Source organism: Acanthochromis polyacanthus, chromosome 14 (assembly GCF_021347895.1).
Source record: "Acanthochromis polyacanthus isolate Apoly-LR-REF ecotype Palm Island chromosome 14, KAUST_Apoly_ChrSc, whole genome shotgun sequence".
NCBI lineage: Eukaryota > Metazoa > Chordata > Actinopteri > Pomacentridae > Acanthochromis > Acanthochromis polyacanthus.
Genome location: NC_067126.1, coordinates 31,313,240 through 31,341,011, shown reverse-complemented (window position 1 = coordinate 31,341,011; position 27,772 = coordinate 31,313,240). Strand labels below are relative to the sequence as shown.

Genomic DNA, 27,772 nt, shown 5'->3' with positions numbered 1-27,772 from the left:
TAAAAGTGCCCCAAATATTCATCCAGATTTACTGATAAATCTAGATGTACAGGTCACTTTTTTAACTCAAGCCAGCCTGGATTATCACAAGAAGGTTCCACACAGTGTTTGCAGTGATTTTAGCCAGAGGAGTTATTTGGATCTTTACTCATTGAGAACACAAGTGCAGCTTTTTAAAGTTATTTCACAGCAAATTAATATAAAATGACACTATTCTTTAACCCATGTTCACATTAACATCATAGTGAATGATTCAAACTGTGTGCCTTGGAATTAGTCTTATTTATATTATTTAGAATCATATGGGTCAATATATAATTGAGGGACTTTTGAAGTCCATGGGACATATCTTGCCAACATTTTTTTATTAAAAGTAAAAATAACTACTATTTTATGTTCATTATGAACACTTCTTTACAAATTCCATCATTATTTATTATGGAAACAATCATTTATTAAGAAAAAATGACTGGATATCACTAAAATGTCAACTAAATAATCGTCCGAAGTTCATAACAACCGCCTTCCAATGAGCTAAACAATAATAAAATGAGCTCATTCAAAAAAATGTATTGATTTTGTTGACCAGCATGACCTGCATCACATGATGTCATTTCCTCCTGAAGAAAAGACTCGAAGACTTTCTGAGTTATTTAATATAAAATAGTGTGTGAGTCAAGTGAGGATTTATCGCATGTCAACAGGTTTACTACAATATCTTTAAAAATGACATTCAATTCACATTTTACTCAGTTGTATATATAGTATTTAGAAAAATCTTTCTGTAAAAATGCCATGTGGTGTTTGGTTATAGGCAGCCATGTTGATTTTAGGCCTAATAACAGCAAAAATGTCAACTATGATACCTGTCAACTATGTTACAAAAAGTCCCACAATTATATATTGACCCAAGTGTTGACATGTGCCTTGGAAATGGTTGTTTTCATGATCTGACTATTTCAAAACTCAAATAGGTCAATTAAGTACATTTAGGCTATTCATGTACAATTTTTAACTAGTGGCATTTCTAACAGTTATCTCACAATAGTAGTAGCGCATTTTGCAGCTCACATGTGTCTTCTTTTCCTTCAAAATTCTGAATACATGCAGGACTTTTCATGTCTGAGTTTTCTTCCCTCATAGTATTGTTACTTCAGCATATAATTTGAATATTTCCCTCCCACTCCTTCATACATAAATACCATGCCTTGCTCCAGAGCATTGGGCACTGTGTTAATAGTGCTTTCATGTAGTGATTTAGTCATCGGCCTCCTTTCTGTACTTGTTCTTAACTTGAACATCATTTCCTGTCAATATCTCCAGCATTAACATGGCTGAGAAACGTCAGTAAAAAGCGCACCTATATTTTATCTTTTTTTTTTTAAAATTCAGATCCCAGCTGCTTTCCATTTGGTCGTATAATTGTGCCGAAGCAGCCGAGGAGATGTGAAAGAATGAAACCGTCTCTGTGATCAAACGGCGATGATAACGGATATCATCAGCTCAAGTCGCAGATGAATGTTTATGTAATTGAATATCTCTGTAGTGCAGCAGCTCTTATCAAATAATTTGAAGTAAACTTGCGCGGCATTGTGATTCGCCTCATCAATCATGAGTTATCCTGTCAGTCTGCATCCCATACAGCTTCTGGTCCTGAGTCTGTCTCCTGAGTGGGATGATGCTTTCAGCTTAAAATGCTCTGATTCAGGGTGGGAGATTGTGTTTTTGTGATCCTGACCAGTGGCAGATCTTCCATGGGGGCACGGGGGGTGGGGGGCAGTGGCCCCCCCTGTGATATGATTGGCCACCCCGTGTTCCCCCCCAAAATTTCCGTTGGAAATTTACATTACCAATTCTCCGATTTCCGATGCTCCTCAATGCAAATTTGTTATCTGAATGCACCTGAATGCACAATTACAACAATTCACACATTATCAACTATCTTTCTGACTAAACTAAGATAAAAAAAAATGAAAAACTGTCTGATTCCTCCATCATGAATGTAAATTTTTGGGGTTTTTATGACAATAAACTGAATTTATTTGGGTTTAACATTTTATAAACCAAAACAAGAAATGAATTCCTGGAGAAACAATCAACAGATTAATGGACAAAGAAAATGTGTTTTCCAACATATATGGCTGAATTACTCCAACATTACAAGGTACATGCAATTTAAATTCAGTTTTATTAATATAATGCCAATTACAGGTGAAATTGTCTCAAGATGCTTTATTTTTCTATTTTTTGTAATATTTAAAATATGAAAAAGTAAGAAATTTAAACCTCTTGACTAATCCAATTTATTATTTGGTGTATTAGAGACTAATGACCAATTAAAATAACTTTCTCCACTAAAACTAATAAACATGAGGTCAAATAGAAGGAACAATTTTAAATCCTGCAGTCCCACGATGACAAGAATAAAATTTCTCAACAAAAACTAAATCTGGTGCTGGATTCCATTAAATTCCTAATGAATGATAATAAAGTGTGATACTAAAGGTTTGTGGTGCTAAAAATCTCAAAGTAAAGACATCAAGTTGAACATCTGGATGGAGGTTGATAAAAGTTGACCTCCCTTCATTTCTCTGGAGCGACTCCATGGATTTTAGGGATGGTGGTTAAAGACCTGTTCTTCTAGTCGCTGTAAAAAGTCACTCCTTCCTCACCAACTTCAACACCTCTTCATGACAAGTTCTTCTGCCTCCGGCCTGGTGGAAACTCAAGAAACTCGGGAAACTGGTTTCATAGTAGAACCTTCACTGTTAAAACGTCATAGTATGGTGTGTTGCTCAAAAAACATTACAACCGGCTGTGTAGGGTCGCCGAGGAGCAACACAAAAACAGGACAAAACAGGTTTCCAGGGGGTTTGGTGGGTATTTATTTGAAAGAGTAGGTTTACAACACAACCTGTGAGCAGAAAAATCACAAAGTCTGCCTTTAGTTCAGCTGAAAATAATAGTTTTTGTCTTTTTTATTGACAAAACTTTTCAGGAAGTAGATGAAGAATAACTAAAGCTCTCATGTAGAAGTCCAGCTTATTTTGGACCCTTGTGGAGAGTATATTTTTAGAGTTTGTAAAGCTGTTGAGTTTTCACGTCACATGGATTGCTTTGACATTTAATAACAGAGTCCTGAAATAAAATTACAGTTTTGGATTTCTGTCATTTAGTCTGGACAAAACAAATAGCAGCATGAATCTCAAACATCATTATGAGGAGTCTGGATTGAGGTTTCTCACTTGATAATGATCAAAACATGAAATTTAGGTTGGTTTAAAGGAATATTCCACCTTAAATCTTTGAATGTTGACCTAAAAGGTTGGTTTCAGGAAGTATTCCACCTACAAGGTCCTCACACATCCACCTTAAAGGAACATTCCACCAAAAATCCCTAAAATGTTGGTTTAACTGAGTATTCCATCCAAAATTCTCAGAGACCTGAGGGGCTGGTTAAAAGGAATATTCCACCTAAAACCTCAACTAGGGCAGCGACAGCAGAAAGAGGTCCTCTCTGGGTGGAAGAACCACGTCTGAGTGGCAGCTCCCTTTCTGCTCTTACCTTACTCACTAAACTCAAGTGCCGTGGAGGACTCCAGTAGTTGATGTTTCCTGCTGCAACCTTCTCTTTTTCAGCTTTCTTCCACGTCCGATCACTCCCGACCCGGTTTTTGTTAATGTTTTTGACCCTTTTTCCGAGCTTTGACCAATCCGAGAACATGAAATACATCATCGGCATCGGCAGCATAACCGATGGAGGGAAAACCACCCTCACCAACCGCCTGATCAAGAACCTGCCCAACTGCTGCGTGGTCCATCAGGATGACTTCTTCAAGTCCCAAGATCAGATTGAAGTTGGTGAAGATGGCTTTAAGCAGCTGGGGCTCATCATCCAGAGAAGCTTTTAGCTGTTAGTAGTTCTGGTGGTCAGTTCACCACTTTATAGGATTCTACACAGATACAATATTCAATACTCAATAAATACACAGTATTCAATCTCATGTGCAACATTGTAATTTAAATAACATTCTAATTTGTTGCCTTGGTTTAAAGCAAATGTATGTCTTTTTTTACACAGTAAAAACACTACTTTTACGCAATACTTCTCATACTTCCTTTACTTGTCGCATTTTTATTTAGAATTTCTCAGATTTAGATTTGCACATTTATTCTTTTACTGTCTGTTGTTGTTGCTAGGTTCTGCTCTCTGTACACCAAGTCAAATTCCTTGTGTGCACTCACTTGGCAATAGAGTCTTTTCTGATTTCTGATATTCACACAACACAGAAGATAAATCTTAACATTTGTGCTGACTTCTTGACTTCTTCTTATGGCAAATTTTCACATATCTGGGGAACGTATAGTGACATAATGACTTTTCCTCAGGGCACAATCAGGAGGTCAAAATTTTCATTTTCATTCTAATGACGCTTCCATCTGCCCCAGCTATAGCCTCCTTTGGGCTTAATGATAATTAGCATAGCTCTGCACTTTTATTCTTATTTCTTGTGCTAGTTAAGATCATTCAAATCTATTCTTTTGGCTGTTTTTCTGTTATATACAACTAACCACGTATTGCTCCTAATTTCTGTCCTTTTTTTTATTTATCGTGGACATAAACAACATATATGACTGAAATCATTCTTTGTTCTTAACCATTCTTTATATCCGTTATTTACTGCCAGCTAGAAATATACTTTACATGGTGACACTCGCTCTTTCAAGAAGCAGATAAATAAACTCTGTATTTCAGCAGCAGCTTGCTGACGCCTTAAAACTCTGCGATCACTGTTCTGGATAGCTCTCTCAGATTTATACTTCTTCAGTCCCACAAGAAATTTACAACTAAAGCTGCAAAGAAGTGCAGTGTCCTTTTGTTTTCTGTTCAGTCCCCCAGTCTGAGGTGAGGAGGAAGACATTAACACACACTTTCTCCACACATACACACTGCATTTCCTCACAGTAAGCAAAGGCAAACATCAGAAGCTGTTACTGTCAGGGCTAGTTGCTTAATGCCCTGCATCTGTGAGGGGTCAGCTTTTGCAGCGTGAAAAGGTTGTCTAATAAACGCATGCTCTCTCTCTGCAGACATAATGTTCTCTGTTGTGCTGGAAGGCAGAGATAAAATGCTAAGTGAATTAGAAAGGCCTCTATTAGGACAACAGGGCAGCAGAGCCAAACACCGGTGCAGGTGGTTATCACATCAATATTATTGCTGTTGATCATTTTAACCCTCATGTTGTCCTTTGAAAATGTGGGAAAATATACATTTTCACAGTGAAACTTCTGATGTCCACATTTTCATCATTTTTGGGAAATCTTTGAACATTTTTTGGTAGAAAAAAGGAAATGTTAAAAATGTTTCTTTAAGAACATTGGCATAAAAATCAACCAAAATCCAGTGAAATTTGCTGGATTTTGGTTGATTTTTTTGTGAATGTTCTTCAAGAAAATATTAGAAATTTCACTGATACATATGTAATCATTTTAGATATTTTTAGCATTTTTTGGAAGATTTTTACTCATTTTTTGAAAATATTTTCAAAACTTTTCTTGCCACATTTGGGGGATTTTAAAAAATAAAGCTTTTAAGGGAATTTTTTAAGTAATTATTGGAATTTTCTTCAATTGTCAGAAATTTGGGGAATTTTTTTGCTGTATTTTTGGATTTTTTTCAGACAAGGAAACAATATTTTTTGGTGTCTGTAAATGAGGACAACAGGAGAGTTAATTTTAGAGACATCAAACACGTTTCCAGTCTAGAGAGAGAGAAAACGTGTGTGTTCCTGCAGAAACCATATCTGAAGGCTTTGCAGCACCAGATCATGTTGCTGTGAGGTTGTTTTGTTCATTTAGCATGCATGATAGCGATCACCACTCAGAGACTTGGTAAGCTGCAGTGTAATTGCTCCGGGGGCTCGTGCTTTCTCCTTTAGAAAATGTCCAACAGAGACATTTACTAGTAGCCTTTCAACTTTAACAAGCGCCACATTATGGTTTACACTCCCCAGCCATGGAGATGGGGAAGTTACAGTGTGTGGACTATTAATCTCCTGCTTAAAATTTACTTACTGCCAAGATTAATCAAGTTGTGGACATGCAGTCAATAGGAGGAGGCTATTTAGATAAGTGTAAGCCATTATAATTACTTTAAAAGTCGGAGGCCTTAAGGTGTTATAATTGATTCTGTTATCACTGTTTTGTCAAGCACTGCTGCAGACTGTGGAGGCACAAGAACACCTTTTTCAGAAGAACACCACATTTATTACACTGCAAAAATTCAAAGTCTTACCAAGTCTATTTGTCTTATTTTTAATAAAATTGTCTCATGCCACTTGATTGAAGATAAATTCTGACGTTTCGGCAACATAGAGGGACTTATCTGAAGACAATGCATCTTAAATATCTTGTTAAGTCAAACAATGTTGAAATGATCTTGTTTTGAGTTGTATTTTACAAAAAAAATCAAAATAAGTTTAACCCTCGTGTCATACTGCGTGTCAAATTAACCCGTTTTAAAGTTTGAAAATGTTAAAAAAAAAAAAAAAAAATCTATTTTCACAGTGAAACTTCTGATGTCCACATTTTCAACATTTTTGGAAAATCTTTGAACATTTTTTGGTAGAAAAAAAAAGTTAAAAATGTTTCTTAAGAACATTCACTAAAAAAAATCAACCAAAGTTCACCGGATTTTGCTGGACTTTGGTTGAGTTTTTTTGAATGTTCTTAAGAAAAGACTAGAAGTTTTACTGATATCTTTGTAATCATTTTAGATATTTTTAGGATTTTTTTGTAGGATTTTTACTAATTTTTGAAAACATTTACAAGAATTTCTTGTCAAATTTGTGATATTTTTTTTAAATTAAACTTTCAAGGGAAACATTTAAGGAATTATTGGAATTTTCTTCTTGAAGGTTTTGCAAATTTTCAGAAATTTGGGAAATTTTTTTGCTGAATTTTGGGGGATTTTTTCGGACAAGGAAACAGTATTTTTTGGTGTCCATAAATGAGGACAACAGGAGGGTTAAAACATCTAAAATTAGGAGGTTACATGAAAGCAATAATCTATTTTTGAGTGAAAAATTGCTAATTTTTTTTAGCATGTGTTTCTTATTTTAAGACACCTAAGCTTGACAATCCTGGTAAAATAGAGCTGAAAATAAGCTTTCCCAGCTAATTTTGAGATCTCAGCATTCTAAATATCACTTATTTCAAGGTAAAAGTTCCTTGAAATAATCATTTTCCTTGTTTTGAGAGGGGCATTTTTTCCCAGTGTATTGTATTTTAAACTGTAGAAGCTAAAATGTTGCTAAATACAATATTAATAAGAGGTAGCAGGTTAAAAAAAGGAATTATTTGCAGGATAAATTGTGGTTTTAGCTGTATGTGTGTGTGAATGGTGTGTGCAGAAGGAGGGGGAAGGGCTGGCAAGCGGCCCGCAGTCAATATCATCATCATCATCATCATTTCATTAGACTTGCCTCACACAATGGGAACGTCAGTATCTATCAGGAAGCTAATGTGGCAGTGATTCCCAGGGGCGGGAGATGTATCTGGCACGTCGGGAAACCACTGACAAGATTCATAGATGTATAAGAGAGAGGAGTAACACAGCTGAGGAGGGATAGATGGGGGCGAGCCGCCTATTGTGAAAGTTTTACCTCGAAATATTCAAGCAAACCAAAAATGTGTCAGTTATGGAAATGAGACGAGCGCAGGGCGAGGTGTTATGCAATGAGCCCCATAAATGTGAGCGTCTTTGTTGCAGATGCGGTGTTATAATGAATCCTTTGTGTGTCTGTGCCAGGTGTGAAATGGAGGGTGAACAGACTAGTGCAGAGACAGACATTAAGTGTTTCACAGTCTGGTGTTTCAGCCAACCTCCAGAGACTGCTGCAAAAACAGAGCTGCTTCTTCGCCCTATTATTTTACAGCCCTGATCTCCACTTTATCAACTTTAATTATGACTGCAGTTAAAATTGATGGAGATACTGATATCAGATTAAAGTGTCTTCAAACACTAAATATTGATCTTACAGCCTAAATCAGCTGTAAATCTACTCTCTCCATACATTTTTCCCCATCACTATTGCCAGCTTAATTAATCTGATGTAATATTTTGCATTTTTCCGAATAAACCGGCTGATATTCTGCAGGAGGTGATTGATCCTGTGGCTGTGCTCGTGGCCATTCGTTCACGTCCAGAGTTACTAGACTGTGACAAACTACAGGAGCTGAAGACCGGGTTTCATTTGCATTCAATCATTGGGATATTCTCCAGCACCTGCTTCCAAATTAGCCACATTTTTAAGCTTTGGCACTTTAAACCTTCAGTGACACCACTGCCCATAGCAGACAAACAAAATATCAAGCAATAATCAGAGGTTATTATTCCTATTAGACCATTATGAGCGGTTATTCCTCTAATCCTCTGTATCCCTGTAACTTCACAAAGCAGCCATTGACATCGGGTCTGTAATGATCGCTGCACTGAAGCATGAAACAAAGAAACAGCGTCTGCCTGGTGGAGGAAGGGAGGAGAGCTGCTGAAACAGTCAGTCTTATGGCTGCGCTGAAATAAAACACAGCCAAGCACAGCCTCGAAATAGGCTCTGCGGGAGGAAAAAAAATGTATAGAGATCACAGTCTAATGCATTTTATGAGAAAAGTGTGAGTAATGAGGGAAGCGGAGGGATTGGCAGGAGGTGCTCATGAAATCTCAGCTGTGAGATGATCGGCCAATAAAAAGTCCCTTCAGGGTGATTAATCTGACCAGTGGTTGGTGACAGCTAAGTGGATTGAAAAGATGTACCAGAAAAGAGAGAAAGGGAAAAAAACGAAGTTAAAATAGATTACATGCACATTTGCTCTGACTGCAGGATTCTATAGATGGGGGACAGATTAAAGGAAAAACCAACATAAAGTGCCACCAGAACTCTGAAACAAAGAAGAGCTTATTTGGTGTTTGGAGCAAAATCTCCCAGAGGTGCTCATTTGGTTGAGATCTGGTGACTCTGATGTGATTCACGCCTTCTTCCAGTGACCCCTGGTGCCCTGTGGATGTCACATGTGTGGCCGCCCCCATCAAATGTTTCATCAGAGGAGAAAAGCGATCACTCAGATTAGCTTTTGTATTGATTTGCAGAGATCTTTACCTCTAAGGGCACAAGCTGACCAAGACTGTACCATAAAAATGTCCCCCACAGCATAACATAGCGTTTAGGCTTTTCCTTTAATTTGTCACACGTCTGTATATAGACAAAGACTGATTAATGATATGACCAGCTCACTGCTCTTTCTTTATATACCGAATGTAATTGTCTAATGATTGGATATCAGCACAGAGATGATCTTCTATTGTCAATTTGTCCGAAGCTCACCCATGTTGATATATTCAAACTGTCAACCAAGTCTGAATTTGCCAAATCAGAAAGTAAAATGAACATTGTTTAATCAGCCTGATGGGTGGCACAAAATATCTGTACAGCGATATATTGTATCAGATACTGAAGCACCAAATACTGAGATTTTAAAAACATGCAGACACCCTAAATGGATTGGACTTGCTAATTCAGGAGTCCTCATCGTGGCACTTACCAAATGACTGAGTGTAAAGTGGAGTTAGGTTAACTGACTTGCGATGAAGAAGAAGCTCATGGAGTAAAAATGGCAGAGATTATTAAAAACTGAATACACACAGACATCACAATGCAATGAGTTGATACATAACTCCCGCTTCTTGCCTGTTCAGAAGTATCATTTCATCTTCAGCTACAAAGATACTGTGATAGATGATAGTCTTCAATGTATCACAGAGTCACTGTATTGTATTGTGATACTATATTGTGAATTCCTCTGTGATTCCTACAACAATATGCTGAAATTATGACATGAAAATGACACATTTGATGTATCTAACAGTCCTTTAACTGACCTGAATGTAGCAACACTAATCAGGATGGGATTTTTTTTGTTGTTTTTTAAATCTGTGAGCTATTTTTTGGCAAACAAAAGGAAAGGGAACAGGATCAATGTATAATTGAGGGACTTTTGAATACATTTGTCTTGAAAGTACAAAAACCTAATATTTTTTTTATGTTCCTTCTGATCATGTCTTTGCAAACTGCATAATTATTTATTCTGGAAACAATCACCAATTAATAAAAAAGACCAGATATCACTAAAATGTTCACTAAATAACCGTCCTAATTTAATAACAACCACCTTCTAATCAGCTAAACAATAATAAAATTAGCTTATTCAAAAATAGTTTTGATCGTGTTTAAGCTGAGATAATCGTGACAGATATTTCTTTTTTGGCAATATATCAAATTTTAGATGGAAAATAACTAATTGTATCTGTGTCCAAGAAATCACTTTTAACTTAGTTTCCCCATTACAAAAACACCTCTCAAGGAAGTGTGTTAATTCCAGATCACATGACCTGCTCCACATGATGTCATTTCCTCCTGAAGAAATGACTGGCAAGAGTCCGCTTTCTTAGTCATTTAATATAAAGTAGTGTGTGAGTCAAGTGTGGATTTATCGCATGGCAACAGGTATATCTTTACAAATAACTTTCAATTTTACTCAATTGTACGTATATTGTAGAAGAATCTTTCTGTAAAAATGCCATGTGGTGTTAATTTTAGGTCTGAAAACAGCAAAAATGTCAACTACGATGCAAAAAGAACTGCAGTTATATATTGACCCAACATATAAACAAGGCATTATGGTCATTTCTGGATTTTGTTTCTGTATTTGGTTGCTATAAAGCAAAAAAAAAAAAAAAAAAAAAGGTTAAAAATTACTCTTTCATGTAAAACTGTGGATTCAGTGAAACCTCAAACAAGTCACTCAAAATTAATTTTAACTCCTCTCCCGCATTAGCCTAGCCGCGCTAGGCCCAAGTTCTGAAGGCACAAGGGTCTAGGACCGCTCGACAGGGAGGGAGGCGGGCTAAAAGGTTGTCTATCAAATCACTCTGCAGCAATTGGGTAGGTATAGAAACAATCAGCACAACGAATAGGCTGACGGAGTTCCTAGAGCGCCGGCGGATTGTGGCTAAGTCCCATTAGCTTCCCCAACCAGCGGAGCCAACTGGTATATTAAGGATTTGCCATATCCCATCGGCATAAGTCCAAATACGTCTTTCTTCTCAATGAAACACTTCAGTGCCGTCCTTTGTTTATCTTTCAAGTTGAATTTTAGCTTCAAATCTTTAAGGGCTGTGGCCAAAGCCGAGTCGAAAGATAACTGTTTATTGTGCACCGGTTGTTTCTGTCAGAATTGTCGCGCCTCTGTTGTCACTTAGTTACGCCCGCCTTCTGACTCTACACTTCATGGTGATTCGTCCGGCCAGTTTTAGGAGAATCCAGCCTCGAGCCTTATGGAGGGTAACTAGACCCACCCTGGCAGAGAATTAAATTTGTTGCCGTGGGTTGTCTAGCACAGCTAGGCTACTCCCGCATGCTTTCACATCAGTGTTGTTCAACTCACACATTTTATTTGTGAAGCTCCAAAGTCTTTTTTCACAAACTGCAGACGATTGTGCCACAGATGTTCTACAGCTCATGTCTTTATTAGTGTCGTGGATACACCAGCAATACTCTGTAAATGATTCGTTAAAGTGCCTACACTGAATGCAACAAGGGACGTCTCATCCCGCTATTTCAGGAATGTACAATTGTTCAATAAATCTTATTACAATTGCAAACTCTGTGCATTTCATTGTTCAAGCAAAAAGGCTTAATGATAAATTATCCCAGTTTCTCACATAGATTTGGTCAACAGAAAATTGTGCCCACAGTTAGCATGTTAAGACAAACCAAAATTTTGCATATTATAGTATAACTCCACCTAACACGTTATAATACAGACAATCATAAGTCCCTAGAATAAAAGCTGCCCCATGATCATGGTTTAGCGTTGTGCTTTTTATCATTAATGAAGCCCACATGTAGTGTCTGGACAACATTCAGTCAGCGAATCACAATGACATTGCACAGTTACACAACATAGATTGCACTTAAAGTTAAAGGCGGTAAATTAAGTACTCTTATATAAACATCTGAATCCTTCCTTAAGGGAGAATAAGGGCCATAAATGTAACTTTGCCCTTCTTTGGTTCACAAATACACTAAAAGATGTAAATGTTCTTCAAAACATTGCGATATAATACAGCGGAGTTTCCAAACAGCAGGGAGGTTACGTTACAAATGGAACCGAATAGCAGATATTCACAATTATAATCTCTCCATATAAATAGTGTTTAATCTAGCACATACTGTACTGTATGATCCATTTACATATAGGAGTTTCTCACTGGAAAACTAGGACACATTTGGCACAAAGGCAAGTTAACAATACTTTACACAGTCTACACAAAGATGTCTAAAAACACAGCATTCGAGTACAGTGACTGTGCTCTATGTTCCCATATATGGAATATCAAAGGGAAAGAACAGCTACAATGTTGTGGTGCATTTATTATAATAATTAGCTTATATCAATGCTGTTTATGTCAATACTATGCTGTTTCCTACACTGTGCTTTGTGAAAAAATATTTGGATTTTATTCTGTTTTTAATACCGACCATCAGTAATATTTTATAGCTGCTTGATACAGAATCAACATGTTTAGATATTCTTGCTGCTCCATGTTCCCATTAAACTCATCATATTACCACTCCACATAGCAAGAATACCACTGTGCTTTGTTCTTTTTTTAACCTGTTGTGCTAATGTTTGAAATATACGTCACTGTTGCTAAAGACAGAAAAGACGGAGACACACAGGGCATATCGTTATTTGTTGTGCGCTGCCAGAAAAGAGCAAACATCTCAATGTCTTTATGAGACAAATGGGACACGAAGCCAAGCTCAGGGCTCTTCGGAGTTGGAAAAGACAGATGTTTGGAGGGGGAAGAAAAGGTTTTATTACACAGGTGCGGCTCTTACAAGTCGTGGCCCAGTCGCTCGATCTCCTCGACCAGGAAGTCGATGTCAGACCTGGTGGCGGCCGGGTTGGAGATGACCATGCGGAAGAAGTTGACTTTGTCTCCTTGTGGCTGGTAGCCGACCATCGTAGTCCCAGACTCCATCATCATGGCCTTGATCTTTGGGGCCACCTGTTGCAGAAAATGTGCAGAATTAAGAAAAAGTTTGCTTTGACCCTCGTGTTGTCCTGAGGGTCAACACTGAACCGTTTTAGTGTGAAAATGTGGGGGGAAAAAAATTCACAGCGAAACTTCTCATGTCCATATTTACAACATTTTTGGGAAATCTTTGAGCATTTTTCGGTGGTAAAAAAGAAATTTAAAAAAACATTTCTGAAAACATTTACCAAAAAAATTATTTTTTTGGAATGTTCTTAAAGAAAATAGAAGTTTAACTGATATATATGTAATCACTTTAGCATTTTTAGGATTTTTTTTGGAAGATTTTACTCATTTTTTGAAAACATTTACAAGAATTTTCTTGCCCAATTTGGGGGATTTTTTTTAATTACTGGAATTTTCTTCCTGAAGGTTTTGTGAATTTTCAGAAATTTGGGGAATTTTTTTCCTGCATTTTTGGATTTTTTTTCAGACAAAGAAGCAATATTTTTTGGTGTCCCTAAATGAGGACAACAGGAGGGTTAACTTCTAAAAATGCATAGGCTTTATACTTTACTGTACAAGTCCTACATCCACGCATTGATATACTGTATAGGGCAACTAGAAATTGACTATAAATGAAGCTTAAAAAGGAGATTAACGAGTCATTACCTTGTGCAACCTCTCGCGCCTCTCCTTACCATCAGACAGGCCTCGCAGGCTCAGTGGAATGTACCAAAAGCAGACATTAGTGTGCTGCGGCTGATAAGAGAAAATGGGAACAACATTTGCGGTGAGCGCTGACATAAAGCCTTCTGTAACTTCAGCATTTTCTTGTCAACGTGTCAGCAAACCAGAATGACCCAATCAATCGTAAAGCCAAGTCAAGACATGAAGCACGACATAATGTGGTGGTAAAAATCTGTGTTTTGTACGGCAGGACAGCAGCTCAGATAGAAACGGTGTAATTGTTGCTGCAGCTCATTATCTCGACTCTGCATCTCACCTCTCCGTTGAACACCATCTCAAAGCCCTCTCGGTTTTTTATTTTATCGTAGAGGTACGCCGACAGATCCAGGCACTTGTCGATATGCTGCTCAAATCCTACTGTTCCCTTTGAGGTGGAAAAAAAAGAATTATCATCATCGTATTCTGCAGAGCTGATGGAAGCAGTGAGTTCACATGTAGCCGTAAATAAATACACACTTTTGCCTTCCACATGAGCCAGAACTTGAAGATATCAACATGACGCCCACACTGGATGGCCTTGTCGCCTGTGTCATAGGTAACATCGTACTGCTTGTCCGGCTGGAAAAGGTATCCAGCACACATGGAGTTGCAGCCTTGTAGTAAGCCCTGCAATGCAAACAGTCGTATTGAGAGATATGCGCAGGATGAGGGGAAAAGAAACTGTGCAGAGGCGGTGCTGTGTGGAGCAGGAAAATGAAAATCTCACCCTCTCTCTGACCAGGATGGCAGAGCACTGCAGCGGCACTCCCATCATCTTATGAGGGTTCCAGGTGACTGAGTTGGCCCTGTGCAGATATTGAAACAGTAAACACAGCTCTGTGAGGGATGTGTGCAGGTGTGTTTATCACGTCTAGGAATGGAGAAGGTAATCTAAGAAGAAGTCGATCCTGTCAGGAGCTGATTCAATTCAAAAAACTCTGCATGTTTGTCTTTTCATAGATAAGGTTTAACCCTCCTGTTGTTCTCATTTATGGACACCAAAGATATTGTTTCTGTGTCTGAAAAAATATCCCAAAATTTAGCAAAAAAAAAAATTCCCCAAATATCTGAAAATTTGCAAAACCCTCAGGAAGAAAATTCCAATAATTCCTTAAAGTTTCCCTTAAAAGTTTTATTATAAAAAAAATCCCCCAAATTTGGCAAGAAAATTCTTATAAACATTTTCAAAAAATGAGTAAAAATCTTCCACAAAAATCCTAAAACTATCTAAAGTGATTACATATATATCAGTAAAACTTCTAATATTTTCTTTAAGAACATTCACAAAAAAATCAACCAAAATCCAGCGAATCTCAGTGAATTTTGCTGGATTTTGGTTGATTTTTTGTGTGAATGTTCTTAAAGAACCATTTTTTAGCTTTTCTTTTTTTCCCACCAAAAAATGTTCAAAGATTTCCCAAAAATGTTGAAAATGCAGACGTCAGAAGTTTCACTGTGAAAATATGTTTTTTCCACATTTTCAAACTTTAAAATGGATCAATTTTGACCCGCAGTTTTACTGATATATATGTAAACACTTTAGATATTTTAGGATTTTCTTGGAAGGTGTTTACTCATATTTTCAAAATATTTGCAAGAATTTTCTTGCCACATTTGGGGGATTTAAAAAAAAAAAAAAAAAAACTTTGAAAGGAAACTGAAGGAATTCTTGGAATTTTCTTCCTGAAGGTATTGCAAAATTTTCAGAAATTTGGGGAATTTTCTTTTGCTGAATTCTTGAATTTTTTTTCAGACAAGGAAACAATATTTTTTGGTGCCCGCAAATGAGGACAACAGGAAGGTTAAAGTCTCCACACTCTACTGTTGTTGCTGTGTCCTAAAATGATTTGTGTCACTCGAACTCTGAGGCTTTGTCTTCTCACGTGATGTCTAGCTTATCAAACCTGATTCAGAAGGAGACAATATCAGTGAGTACTACAGCGTTAACATGATCGCCAGCCTTCACCTCTCTACTCCATTCAGCTTGTGTCGGTGTTTCCTGGACATCAGCAAACCTCCTCCCCAGGCTCCCTGCAATCAACCCAACACGGATCCTCATATTGATCACAACAGCACGGCAGAGAGCTGATATTGATAGGTGGTGGTAATTTTTTACATTACAACTGATCAGCGTTCTCTTACGTCTACATGAAGCCACATGTTGTACTTTTCGCAGATGTCTGCTATTTCATTGATGGGATCAAAAGCTCCGTAGACGGTGGTACCGGCGGTGGCGTTCACAAACATGGGAACATACCCCTGCAAGGCAGAAGTGGAGAAAAGAACAATTTTGAGTTGAATTCAAGTGGTTATGTTGCTGTTCTCCCTGTGATTGTTGACATCAAAGCGACGGGTTAAAACACACTGCTCAAATAATGCACTCTTCCCTATTGTTGGGGCTGAATTGCTTTCTCATCTCTGCTCGTCATCACCTTTGAAGAAAGACTTCCAGGAGAGGTACTTTAGACCAGAGCAGCTTCACATGTGAGCAGACAGAAGCATTAACCTTATAGAAACGGCCTCGCTGCTCCAGCACACTGTTCCCTCCACGGCTCAGACTGTATTAGAGTCTTTCATTGTATGGAATAACTGATAGAAGGGAATATTTTAGTCAGAAAGGCGACGTCTGAGTGCTGCTGACATTTACCTTTTGCTTGGCCTCTATTACTTTGGCTTCCAAATCAGCAGGAATGACTCTCCCTCTGGGAAATAAGAAGACATAAGTCATCCAGATTATTTAATACTTTCTCAAGCGGCGGTGCTTGCAGGTTAAACTCAAAGCAAACCTCTCATCTGTGTTCAAAAGAATCAGGTTCTCTGTTCCAAAGCCCAGAGCTGCACTCGTTTTCTTGATGGAATAGTGGCTCTGAAAAAACAGAAGGTCATCGGTCATGCTGGAGGTACGTTAATTGATGTAAATTAGGATCGGTAACGCAGAGCCGGGGTTGGACTGACGTGCTCTGAGGTGAAGAGGACCAGTCTGGGAGCAGCTGCCATGCCTTTGGTCTTGACTTCAGGGAAGAACTTGTATCTGGCGATCATCACGCTGTACATGTTGGAAATGGCTCCTCCTGTAAAATACAACAAAGTACTGCAATGAAGTTCACATTTGAAGTACTTTATGCTTCTTCTCCTCTACATTTTAGAGCCCAAATGACACTTTATATTCCGCTGCTGTTGTCTGTCGGCCTTAGATACCAGCTTGCAGATTCATTTAGATATTACAAAATCTAATTAAGAAATAAATTCTGCTTTATTATAGATGAAATTACCCAGCAGTATAGTGAAAATTACCTCCACCTATACTGGCTGCTACATTAAAGTGATGCATCATCCAAATACATGGTATCTTTACAAATAACCTGACCTAACCTTGTAGCAGTGGATGCTACAGATCCACAGCTAAAAGGATGGAACATATGGTAGCTATCTCAGTTAAAGGATGGCAAAATAAGAGGGTGGCATGTTTGCATAAAGGCTTCGATCCAATTTAACTGGCTGCTGAGCTCCTATTACAAGCTGATCACTGGTTGTTTTTCTACCTGGAGAAAATATTCCATCACCCTCTCCAACCGGCCAGCCGATGATCTCTCTCATCTTTTTCAGTGTCAGCTGCTCCATTAGCACGAAAACAGGAGCGATCTCGTAGGTAAACCTGGAACAAACAAATAAACAGTTTAACGATGTGAAGCAGGCCAAATTCACTCTCGACTCTACAGGCTTCACAGCATATTCTGGTTTCGCTTTAACCCTGCAAAATAAAAGCTACTGTTGCAGAAACGCAACTTCAGTTTTACTTATTTTTTAATAATATTTTTCTATTAAATAGATAGTTTTGCAAATTTTTTCTATATTTGTTTTTTCTTTTATGTTTTTCTGCTCATTTTCTTCGATATTTTTGTTTGTTTTTATCTTTATTATTATTCTTTATTTGTTTTGCTTTATTTTTAAAAAAATAATTTTCTCTCTCTCTCTCTCTCTCTCTCTCTCTCTCTCTATATATATATATATATATATATATATATATATATATTGCTCTTTCCCCCCTCATATTTGGGTGTTACAGGGTTAAATGGACAGTAATAAATCCTTCCAATTAAATTCTCCTAAAATCATCTAAAGTTAACCAGAGAGACTGATATTCAACAACTTGCATATATCAGATTAATTACTACAGCATCAGAGCATTTTTTCCTGAAAATTAGCAAGAAATGTCAGTCAGATAAGAATATTTCAAATATAATCACTGCAAATTTAAAGGGTTTATCATTTAGTGTAATTATTGCAGAAATAACAACTTGCTGTTAAACTGAAAAAAACCCACAAAGTTGTTGCACGTGCCATGAATTTCTGTAATGTTTCATCCTTTTAGAGTGCATAAGTTTCTCCATATAATCATTAAAACAGTCCGCCTCAGGGCAGAGCACAGTCAATTTGGGATTACAGCAGCGGCAGCCTCATCCATCTTCTCCAGACCAATATTCTTCTAATTACATAAGTAGCTGTCTATTCATGCAAAGAAAGTAAATGAATCAGTGGAATATTACAGTATGTCGCATTGTGCCTCTCAGCATCTTCAGCATATATACAGAAACACGGCAACATGGAGGCAAAAACCAACGAGTCAGATGTCACCTCACAGATGTCGCACATTAATTTCACCACATTCATTCATGCAGACGAGGCTCACAACAATCTGATTATGTAAGACCTGGATGTGATTGTCAGTTTATTAATGTCAGTCAATATCTGCCAGGGGTAATTAGGGTTGATGGAGTAATTAATAAAGGTAAATTAGAGTGTAAGCAACCTCCACCCTCTGGTTCAAGTCATCCACGCTCATGTTGCGATAACACACGAGGTAACAGCAGCAGTTTTCTAAGGAGAAGCTTTGTGGTGAAGCAGCAGGAGGGAAGAAGAGTCAGAAAAACATGCGAGACGACTGTTTGCGTGAGCAGAAGTTTGAGGATAATCATAGAGGCTCGTAAAGCCTGAGCTTGTTAAACTTTTAACATTCAAATCTAATCTTCAGTTGATCAAATAGTGAAGGAGAAGCTGTATTATTGATTAGAAATTGATTTAGTGACAACAAGTAGATCCTCTGCATTTTTTCTCCAGAAGGTAAAACGCCTCACAGACCAGTAAGTCACAGGAACTCTTCAACCTGGCAACTCATAATTTATTCTTTTTAATGGCTTTTAATTAGGGATGAACAATGAGGTCAGCTGAGAAAAGACTTCAAAGTTTAGAGTTTTGTTTGAATATTTGACATAAAATAAAATAGTACATTTCACATGTAAGTTGATGGAGTTTTCCTATTTTGCTCCATAAATGTGTAGATTTAAAAAGCATTTAGTTAATTAATATGTTAATTCAACTGCACTCCAAAAAATACCTATCCTTTTATTTATTTAAGTGCAAAGCTGCAAGATAAAATTCCAGGTTAATGAGTTACATAAGATAACTGAAGTTATAAACATTATTTTTGATGTGTTGCAGTGACACAATAATGCTAGTAATTACATCAAGTTAAAATTGTGTGCAGGTTAAACTCAAATGTCCACATTAGTTGATTTAAAACTAAATTTAACATGAGGTAGCCTAATGAAACTGAAATGTCTTCACCTTGAATTCAGGATTTCAAGTCCCATCCCCAGCGACTGAACACTGGAGTTTTATTTTGTCAACTTAAAACTTCAGAATTATGCGACACATCACACAAAAAAATCTGCTTAAACAATGTGGAAAAACTAGCTTGAGCAGCTATGGTTTTATGGATAATCAACTTAAAGACTTGGTTTTATTCTGGCAGTCATTCTGTAGGTGGTAATTAATAAAACTTGATCAAACAGAAACAGCTAATTCCCTTTGCTCAGTGTGGGTTTTTTTGGTTGAACAGAATTTGTCATTTTGTGTCATGCTATTGTCGTTTTGTGGCTCAATTTTGTCATTTTGTGCCTCGTTTTTGTCGTTTTGTGTCTCGTTTTTGTCATTTTGTGTCTTGTTTTTCTCATTTTGTGTCTTGCTTTCGCCATTTTGTGCCTTGTTTTTGTCATTTTGTATCTTGTTTTGCCATTTTGTGTCATTTTTGTCGTTTTGTGTCTTGTTTTTGATATTGTATGTCTTGCTTTTGCCGTTGTGTATCTCGTTTTTGTCATTTTGTGTCTCGTTTTTGTCGTTTTCTGTCTTAGAAATTGTCATAACTCGAAAAGACTGGTACAAATTGTTGCATTGATATTTCTTGTTGAGCCTAAGCATTATCTTTTAATGTGTCCAGGAAAGATTTTAACTTGGAAATAACAAAATCATGTATCACTATTGGCATCAACAACAAGACAAATCCGGCCTGAAAATATCGACATATTGGATATCTGCAAAAATCCAATATCATGCATCTGTAGTTACCACTGATCTATAACAGATTACTGGAAAATGATTTATTATAACTATTAAAGGGTCCTTAATTTTGAATGTGGCACTAAATGATTTTCACAGACTTTTAGACATTTTTATGTAGCTTTATAATCATATAAATGGTTTTGACTCATGGATGGATGTATTGAAATCTGCAAAGAGTGCGTGTTGTTTTTACTGCTTTCAGTGAAAGATTATAGTATGTGTAACTTGTGTGACCCAAGTTCTTTCCAGCTGTTTTCTTCACCTTTAGTTGGTGGTTTAATTTAGAGATGAGAGAGGCAGCTTTGTGGGAGAGAGACAGGAAAGTCATAAAACAAGGCCTCCGACTGAAACCAAATCATCACAGACTCCTGGCCAAGTGTTATCTACACATCATACACTGAGCTATGTATTTATGAGTTACTAGCACAATAAAACATAATCTCTTACAACAGCTTTGCAGTATTTGTTATATTCCGTCACATTTTTCTCACAATGGGAGACAAAATCTGACAAATACCTCATATTATATTCAACATAATGTAATATAACACAATAGCTCCACAAACTCCAGCTCCAAAAGTGACCGCCTCCAACAGCTTCTCAATAAAAAACTAAATACAAGTTTCACAGGCGAAAGATTTATTGCAATAACAAACTCTGCTCAGATGGCTGCTCACATTAAGCCCAGATGGTCTGAAGGGAAGAGGCTGTTTTTCCGCTGCTGGCATTGTTATGTCACAGGAACTGGCTTTACATGAAACAAAGACACCATGTAAACTGTGAATGCTAATCAATATGTAATTTAGTTTGCCTGCAGGGCTGAATTATGTGACCACAGCCTGAGTGCAGGCCGACGCTGACAACACTGCCGGGGTGAAGCTGCACAAACGTCTTCTTTTGTGCTCCTTGCTTTCTTGCTTGATTGACAATCTATTAGAGCATGCTGGGTATTCCTCAGCCAAAGACAGTAATTACTGCGTGTCACTTCAAGTATTTCTCTAACTGAAAGCCTCTGCTATTCATGGGCCATTGAAACACAGCGAGGACAAAAATGGCTTCGGAACAAGAAGAATAAAATGAACCTAATGACTTTCAAAGGGGCGTCTAATTGTCAGCACTCACATGTTGGTGTTTGCTGTGGAGGTGAGCCACTCTCCTGCCAACCCCACGATGTCTAAGCCGGTGGACAGCTGGTTAAAGAACCTGGGGTGACCTGCCATTGATAAAGAGACAAGAAAGCAGCGCAATCCTCAGAAAACAATTCATCATTTGAGGGTTGGGAGAGTAAACTAATGAGGGTTATTGATCGGAGCTGCACCTCTCCGGCCTCCTACCTGTCCTCACTCCGTACTTCAGGGTGTCCCTGCAGTCCACCAGGATCTGCTCCAGGGACTCTGGCTGGTCGGAGAGCTCCAGGTTGAAGCCCTCCATCCCCTCCAGTAGCTGGTGGGGGTGGTGGAAGTCCAGCACCTTGGTGGATCTGTCAAAGGTCTTGCGGATGTAGTTGGTGAGGATTTCCACGACCTCCAGCAAGAACTGCATGGTTGGTTCCTCTCCATTTTTGGCAGGTAGTAGATCTATAGAGATGAATAAAAAGCAACGTTTGTTTGGATATTCTGGTTAGTTTTCTTATAGTCTTTAACCAAAATTTAAAGGTTGATTGGTTTTTGTAAATTCTGTTTATTACAGTTTTTGTTTTTTAACACAAGACAAATGAACAAACAAACAAAACACAGTAAACAAACATCAACAGTATAGGAATGGTGTTGCGAAACCGGTCCTTATGATCGAGGACTTTGTGGCAATTGAAACACAGAGAGCAGTATCCTATATTATGTGGTGAAGTATAACAATTAATCAAACATGTGCCCTCTGTATATTCAAAAATATGGCAACTGACCATCATATTACAATTTAAGTCCAGGTTATAGTCAACTCCTAAGAGTCTCAGTGTCTTCCTCCATTTCTGCAGAAAAAGATGAGTCCTTCCATTCCTATAATGTCCAAGTTTTTCCAGAGTCACAGCCTCTGAGATCAGAGATTTCCACACTGAGATAGAACCCACGTTACCAATCTGGCTTTTCTTGCTGACATTAAAAGCAAATGGATTCTATTTTCATTTGCTTTAAGAGAAGCAGGAACCTTCCCAAGCAGACACAGCAGTGGGCCTACAGACAAAAGGTTGCTTTTAACAGTTTATTGTTGAATTTTCTAGTAATCTCTCGGATTCCCAACAGGTTGATGGTTATTTTTACTTGTTTTTAAGCATCAAGGAAATAATACTCACCACCAAAAAGCAATAAAGATAGTTCAAACGTAAAGTGTTACATGATACTCAATGCTGAATAATAATTTTGGCAACCACAACTCTTTTTTTTTTTTAACATTACTTGAATATTTTGGTTGTTTTTGCTCAAATTGATGCTAGATTTCTTGGATTTTACGCATACAATAAAATGCGTAAAATCCATAAAAATCTAACATCAGTGTGAGTGTAGATGCATTATATGTTCTGTGTTATGTTTAAGAGTTAAATGCATTTAATTTGCAGATCTTTGTCTCCAGCCTACCTCTGGCGAACAGATTGGAGAAGTCGGTCTCTGTTCTCCTGAAACGCGCGTCTCCACCGATGTTGTCGCAGGACAGCAGGTTTTTGGCTGCGCGCTCCTTGAAGGAGCTCACGATCCTGCTCCTCTCCTCCAGACTGTTGTTCTTCTGCAGGAATCCTAAACGGTTACAAGAAGAAGAAGAGTCCGGAGGATGATCACACTTCCCATACATGATGAGAGCTGAGCTTTATCCACTGCAGGCCAACTGGAAGCTACTGCTCCTCTCCCATTTCTCTCATTTATCTCCACTTTCTCTCTTTCTTTCTCTCTCTGAGGATCTACTCTGTACTTTCTCTGTCTTCTTTTTTAATGAGAAAACGGTCCCATCCTGACTATTTATGGGCGGAGGACTCAGTGGGAGGTTGAGCACGGTGACATCAGCACCAAACTCCATCCGAGCAAAAACAAATCGCTGCCATGTAACGGCTGTAAATTCCTATTAAAGCTCCTCCGGCATTGTGCACATCAGTGCGCAGGAAGAGATATAGGCCAGAGGCGCATCTGAGGAGGCCGCGGAGATGTTAGGATTTATCAATAAAGCCTGCCTGGATGGAAAGAAGAACCAAATTTTACGGAAATCACATCTGAAAATTGCGCAAAATCAACTTTTTAACACCTCTTTGATATTAAAAACAAGACAAATCATTATTTTGATGTTGTTTTTTAAAAAAAATACGTTGTGCAGTTTAATATCCAGGATAATTAAATGGCTTTAATTAAACCACCGGAACGTGTCGGTCAAAATACCAGAAAATTGCAGCCTAGCGCGCACTGGTGCGTGACATTCACCATTATGGGAGATGTCAGATCGTCCTTGATTGGTTACTATGACACTGGAATAGACTCTCAACGTGGAAATCGGAAAATCCATCTCACATAATTCCCTATTTAATTCCATCAGCTCCAACTCAAAGGATAAATTGACCATTTTGGCAGCTGATGCGTCTTTTACTATTTTGGTTGAGGAGATCAGACGTGGTTTAATAAACTAAAACAACATATTTGTTTTTTTGGATGATATTTAAATCTTAATTCGTCCACTTTGTTTCCAATGAGCTGCTGGTAAAACGATGCAGGCCTTGAAGATACTTAAACCAGATCTCTGTCTTATAATTCACATTCTGCACAATTTTCATTAAAAACAAAACAAAAAAGCTTACCACATATCTTCATTCCCAATTTTCTAGTGCATCCATGAGCAACTCCACACCATGCGTCATAGCCTGGCGTCATTTAGGACAAAACAAACAAAAAAGACATTAGAAAATGTTTCACAGAAACCAAATTTCAGTGCTTTTAAAATGTTTCTCTTTTTTTTTGCCTTGAACATTTTAATAAGAAAGAAAACAAATGAAGAAGCGAATGAGGTCGAGTGATGCTGAAACAGAAATAGGGCTGTCTGGGGGATTATTTGAACATTTAGCCGCACGCTGAGGGCCCCTGTGCGTCTGGATGAGCTATTTCCACTGTGCACCACCCTGCGTGACCTATAGGCGAGGACTTCAAATTAATTAGCCGTTTGACTCGGTGCCAGAATAAAGATCTAATTGAGTGGAAATAAAAAAAAAGAAAAAAGATGCCGTTTTATTTTAAACGCTGGCATCAGTAGACATGAGCCGGCTGGCCGCTGACAGATAGAGAATTACTGCGTTATCAAGGGCTTCCAGCCACAGAGGGGATGGGGCACCTTGGATGGGAGGCAAAGGCGAAATCCTCAAAGCAGCAATTTGGGAGGGAGGGAGGGAGGGAGGAGGAGGAGGAGGGAGGGAGGAGGTGATCAGTCCCACATCCCAATTTAACCCTAGATTTGGATCATTAGATAAATCATTGCCCTCACAGCTCTGCTCACTGGGACACATTTCTTTTCCTCCTCTCCAAAAAATGGAAATGAGGAAAACAAGAGCAAGGAAAATGCATTTGCAGATGCAGCTTCTAATATAAGACAATCACTGCTATTCATTGTCTAACAATGCAAAATCCAAGAGAAATAATAAAACTTGCAGCATAAATTAAACGCATGAGATTTAATGCATTTTTACAGGCAAAATAAAGAAAAAAAAGTAGCATTTTTATCTCCTGTGTGTGTGTTTCTACACCTGTCACATGATTTTAGACCTCTGTTGATTGAAATGATCTTTTATTTTTTGCAACCAGCTGACAGATAAAGGACTGTGGTGGCTACAGTGGCCCTGCTTGAAGGCTACAATGCTTAAGTGTGCCATTAGGGGCAATTTAATATGGGTGAATTAACAGCCACTTCAGGGGCAATTTTCTTTTCCTTTATTTTTCCTCCTTTCTTCTTGCATGCAGGCACTTCATTCTAACAGAGCCAAAAAAGGTGAAAAAAGGAATCACAAAAAAGGGAGTGCATCATCCTATCACACCACAAGCACCATAATAATGATAATAATAATAATATAATGTTAATAATAAGATGCTCCGGTGCTGCAGCTTGTTTTCCAGCCTAATTGTCTTCGTAGGAACGTTAGCAGAGGACATCATTTGGTGACAGCAGCAGCATCAGTGTGTCAGCAGAAGCCGGGAGGTCTGGATGTGAATGAAATGCAGCCGTGATTTGTGGCGAAGGAAGCTCTCACAAATGGCAGCGGATTTTTCCTCTCTCTCACTCTCTTTTCTCTCTCCCCCTTTCCTCCTCTCTCTCCACCTCTCCGTCTCTATCTCTCTCCCTCTCCCTCGATGAAAAATGATTAATGGCATTGCCCACAAAGTAAATAGCACACGTGAAATAGCATTTTATCTGTGATGGACCTACTTGAGCCCGGTGGCCGTAAATTTGTCGAGTTGGGATCCGCTTCACCGCCGGAGGAGGAGGGTGCAGACGCCGCCATCACTCCCGAGACCCTGTGCCAAAGTCCTCACCTCAAAAAGCCTGCTCACTTTTTTTTAACCCCCTATTTTATTTTTATTCCTCCCCACCTCTATGAAAAGTCAAAACAAGGAGGCATGGCTTTTAAAAATGCGCCTCTTGCTCTTTAACATTAAAAAGATGCTCAACTTGCAGACCTGTGGACGACAAGGACGCAGCCTGTCTCCCAAGTTGAGATTCAAATTCTCCCCACAGCATGCAAAAAAAAGAGCACATTCTGGAACTAAAGTCAATCCAAATCCAACCTTTTAACAGGAGCAGATTATTTCATGATGCTGCTCAGGATGGATGGTGGTAAAAAAAAAACAAACAACAACAACCTGAGAGTAAACCTGAAAAATCACAGCTCAAACTGTATTTAGATTTGAAGCCATGAGAATAAAAAGGGCAGCAATAATTTTATCTCATCAAATTAATGTCATTTTCCTCACTAATCTGACTTTTACTCCACGAAACTTGAAGGATAAATAACACTTCAAGGTGATTTACGCACCGGTGACCGTGATGCAGGTTAAAGTCACCCACTGGAAAAAAAAACATCTTTTACCAAATTATCAACCATATATTTAAATAGTTTCATTAAATTCTGATCATCTTAAGAAAAGACACAATTCACATGCAAACTACCCACCAATCAGACCACTTAAATGTCTCATTTTTTCAGACAGCACCTATAAAACACCTGTTAGAGCATCTCCAATGACAATAAAGAGGAGTTTAGTTGGGATTAAGTTAAAGCCCACAGATGGAGGAATGAATGAAAGGAGCCTCTTACCGTGGAGGTGTCCAGGTGAACAGGTGCAGTCCACGACAACCAAAGTGAATTTATCAGCAAATTAAATCCTGAAGGAGAGACCGCTGCGCTCTTTGGTACACTCCAACAAGGCGAGGAAGAGAAAAAAAAAAACACAAAGCCGAGCTTCAGTTTCTCCGCACACAAGGTGACCTTGCTTTTGTTCAAGTAGCTTTGATTTGCTGACATTTAAAGGAAGACTTGTCTGCTGGTCTGTCACTGCGCACGGATGAGTCACGGTGAGTGGACTCTACCTCCACGGTGCTGCACGTCTGAGGAGCAGAGCAAACCGTCTGCAGGTTGGACACTGAATGGCGCCTCTAAAGTGTGACTTTGTTTTTCTTTTTTGGGGAGGTGGAGAAGAAGAAGAAGTGTGGATTGTCTCCGGATCTACAGAGCTCTGGTTTGAATCCTGGTCACGAACATGGACTTGAAGTTTGATGCTATGAGCAACACATTACGTGAGGAGGGATCAGGATGGAGGAGGAGGGGAGAGCTGGTTTTGTTCTGGTGGCAAAAAAAACAAGAGGACATTAGAGAAAGCGCCACAAAACACTCCTGTGGTTGTTATTCTTTATGTATTTCACCTCCTCTACAGTGTCATAAATGACTGAGCAGTCTAGCATTATTAAGAGACCACCAAAAACAAAAATTAACCCTGCTCATCAATAAATGCAGATCTTATTCCCCCCACTTTCTGTGCGCACAGTCTGGTAAAGATGTAAACCTACGACATCACTGGAGGAGGAGAGACATTTAAATCCACAAGGTGGCAGTGAGAAACCAAGAATGGTCCTGCAGGGGCACAAGTGGTCCACTTCCAGAAATACTCCATGAATCTAATTATAAGGCGACCCATTAATCTGGAACACGTCAGCATCACACATGAAGCAGAGACATGAGTGGACACGAGGGCCCGCAGCCCAATCAGAGCCTCCCCGGAGGTTTGTTATCTGTGTTCAGCTGGTGATGGATCATCTGGATACTGATGAAAGGTCAAATCACAAACACTGTGTCACAAAACTGCGACTTTGAAAACTGTATCTGAGTGTTTTCAGCACTGGATAGCTCCATCACAGTCATTATTCTGGATATTACTGCATCTCTGGCCGCTGTCCAGTTCTGATTCAACCACAGAGGAAAATCCCTCTACACTGTAAAAAAACTAAAGGTTATCAACAGCTGTTAGTTGTAAGTTTTATTTATTATTTTGGAACAGTATACTGTTATTTTACAGATGCATCCTGTTTTGTTGA

At 38.4% G+C, this 27,772-nt stretch overlaps 1 protein-coding gene across 3 annotated transcripts; it reads right to left on the bottom strand.

Moving 5' to 3' along the window:
* Nucleotides 1–11,563: 11,563 nt before the first annotated feature.
* Nucleotides 11,564–27,221, bottom strand: LOC110968272 (glutamate decarboxylase 1). 3 transcript variants are annotated; one of them, XM_051958637.1, is made up of 17 exons: nt 26,499–27,221; nt 25,610–26,247; nt 23,997–24,059; nt 22,798–22,953; nt 21,562–21,804; nt 21,350–21,440; nt 17,371–17,483; nt 16,784–16,899; nt 16,615–16,694; nt 16,476–16,530; nt 15,971–16,087; nt 15,795–15,859; nt 14,556–14,634; nt 14,306–14,455; nt 14,106–14,213; nt 13,772–13,861; nt 11,564–13,132 (listed from the first exon to the last, which is right to left on the bottom strand). In XM_051958637.1, the coding sequence occupies exons 2-17, from the start codon at nt 25,683–25,685 to the stop codon at nt 12,959–12,961; spliced, it is 1,776 nt and encodes a 591-aa protein (XP_051814597.1). In that variant the 5' UTR covers nt 25,686–26,247; nt 26,499–27,221; the 3' UTR covers nt 11,564–12,958. The 3 variants fall into 3 exon arrangements, with proteins under 3 accessions (XP_051814597.1, XP_022073804.1, XP_022073806.1); XM_022218112.2 differs by having other exon boundaries at nt 25,610–25,698; XM_022218114.2 differs by lacking the exon at nt 25,610–26,247 and having other exon boundaries at nt 26,499–27,219.
* Between the last annotated feature and the right edge of the window lie 551 nt (nt 27,222–27,772).

What these genes read in the sequence shown, in the direction of transcription:
- LOC110968272 (XM_051958637.1), bottom strand. Translation starts at nt 25,685, where the DNA reads ATGGCGGCGTCTGCACCCTCCTCCTCCGGCGGTGAAGCGGATCCCAAC. An exon ending in TGATGGAATATTTTCTCCAG is followed by an intron (nt 16,900 to 17,370) that starts GTAGAAAAACAA and finishes TGTATTTTACAG; the next exon opens with GAGGAGCCATTTCCAACATG. An exon ending in AAGCTGAATGGAGTAGAGAG is followed by an intron (nt 14,635 to 15,794) that starts GTGAAGGCTGGC and finishes ATATCTGCACAG; the next exon opens with GGCCAACTCAGTCACCTGGA.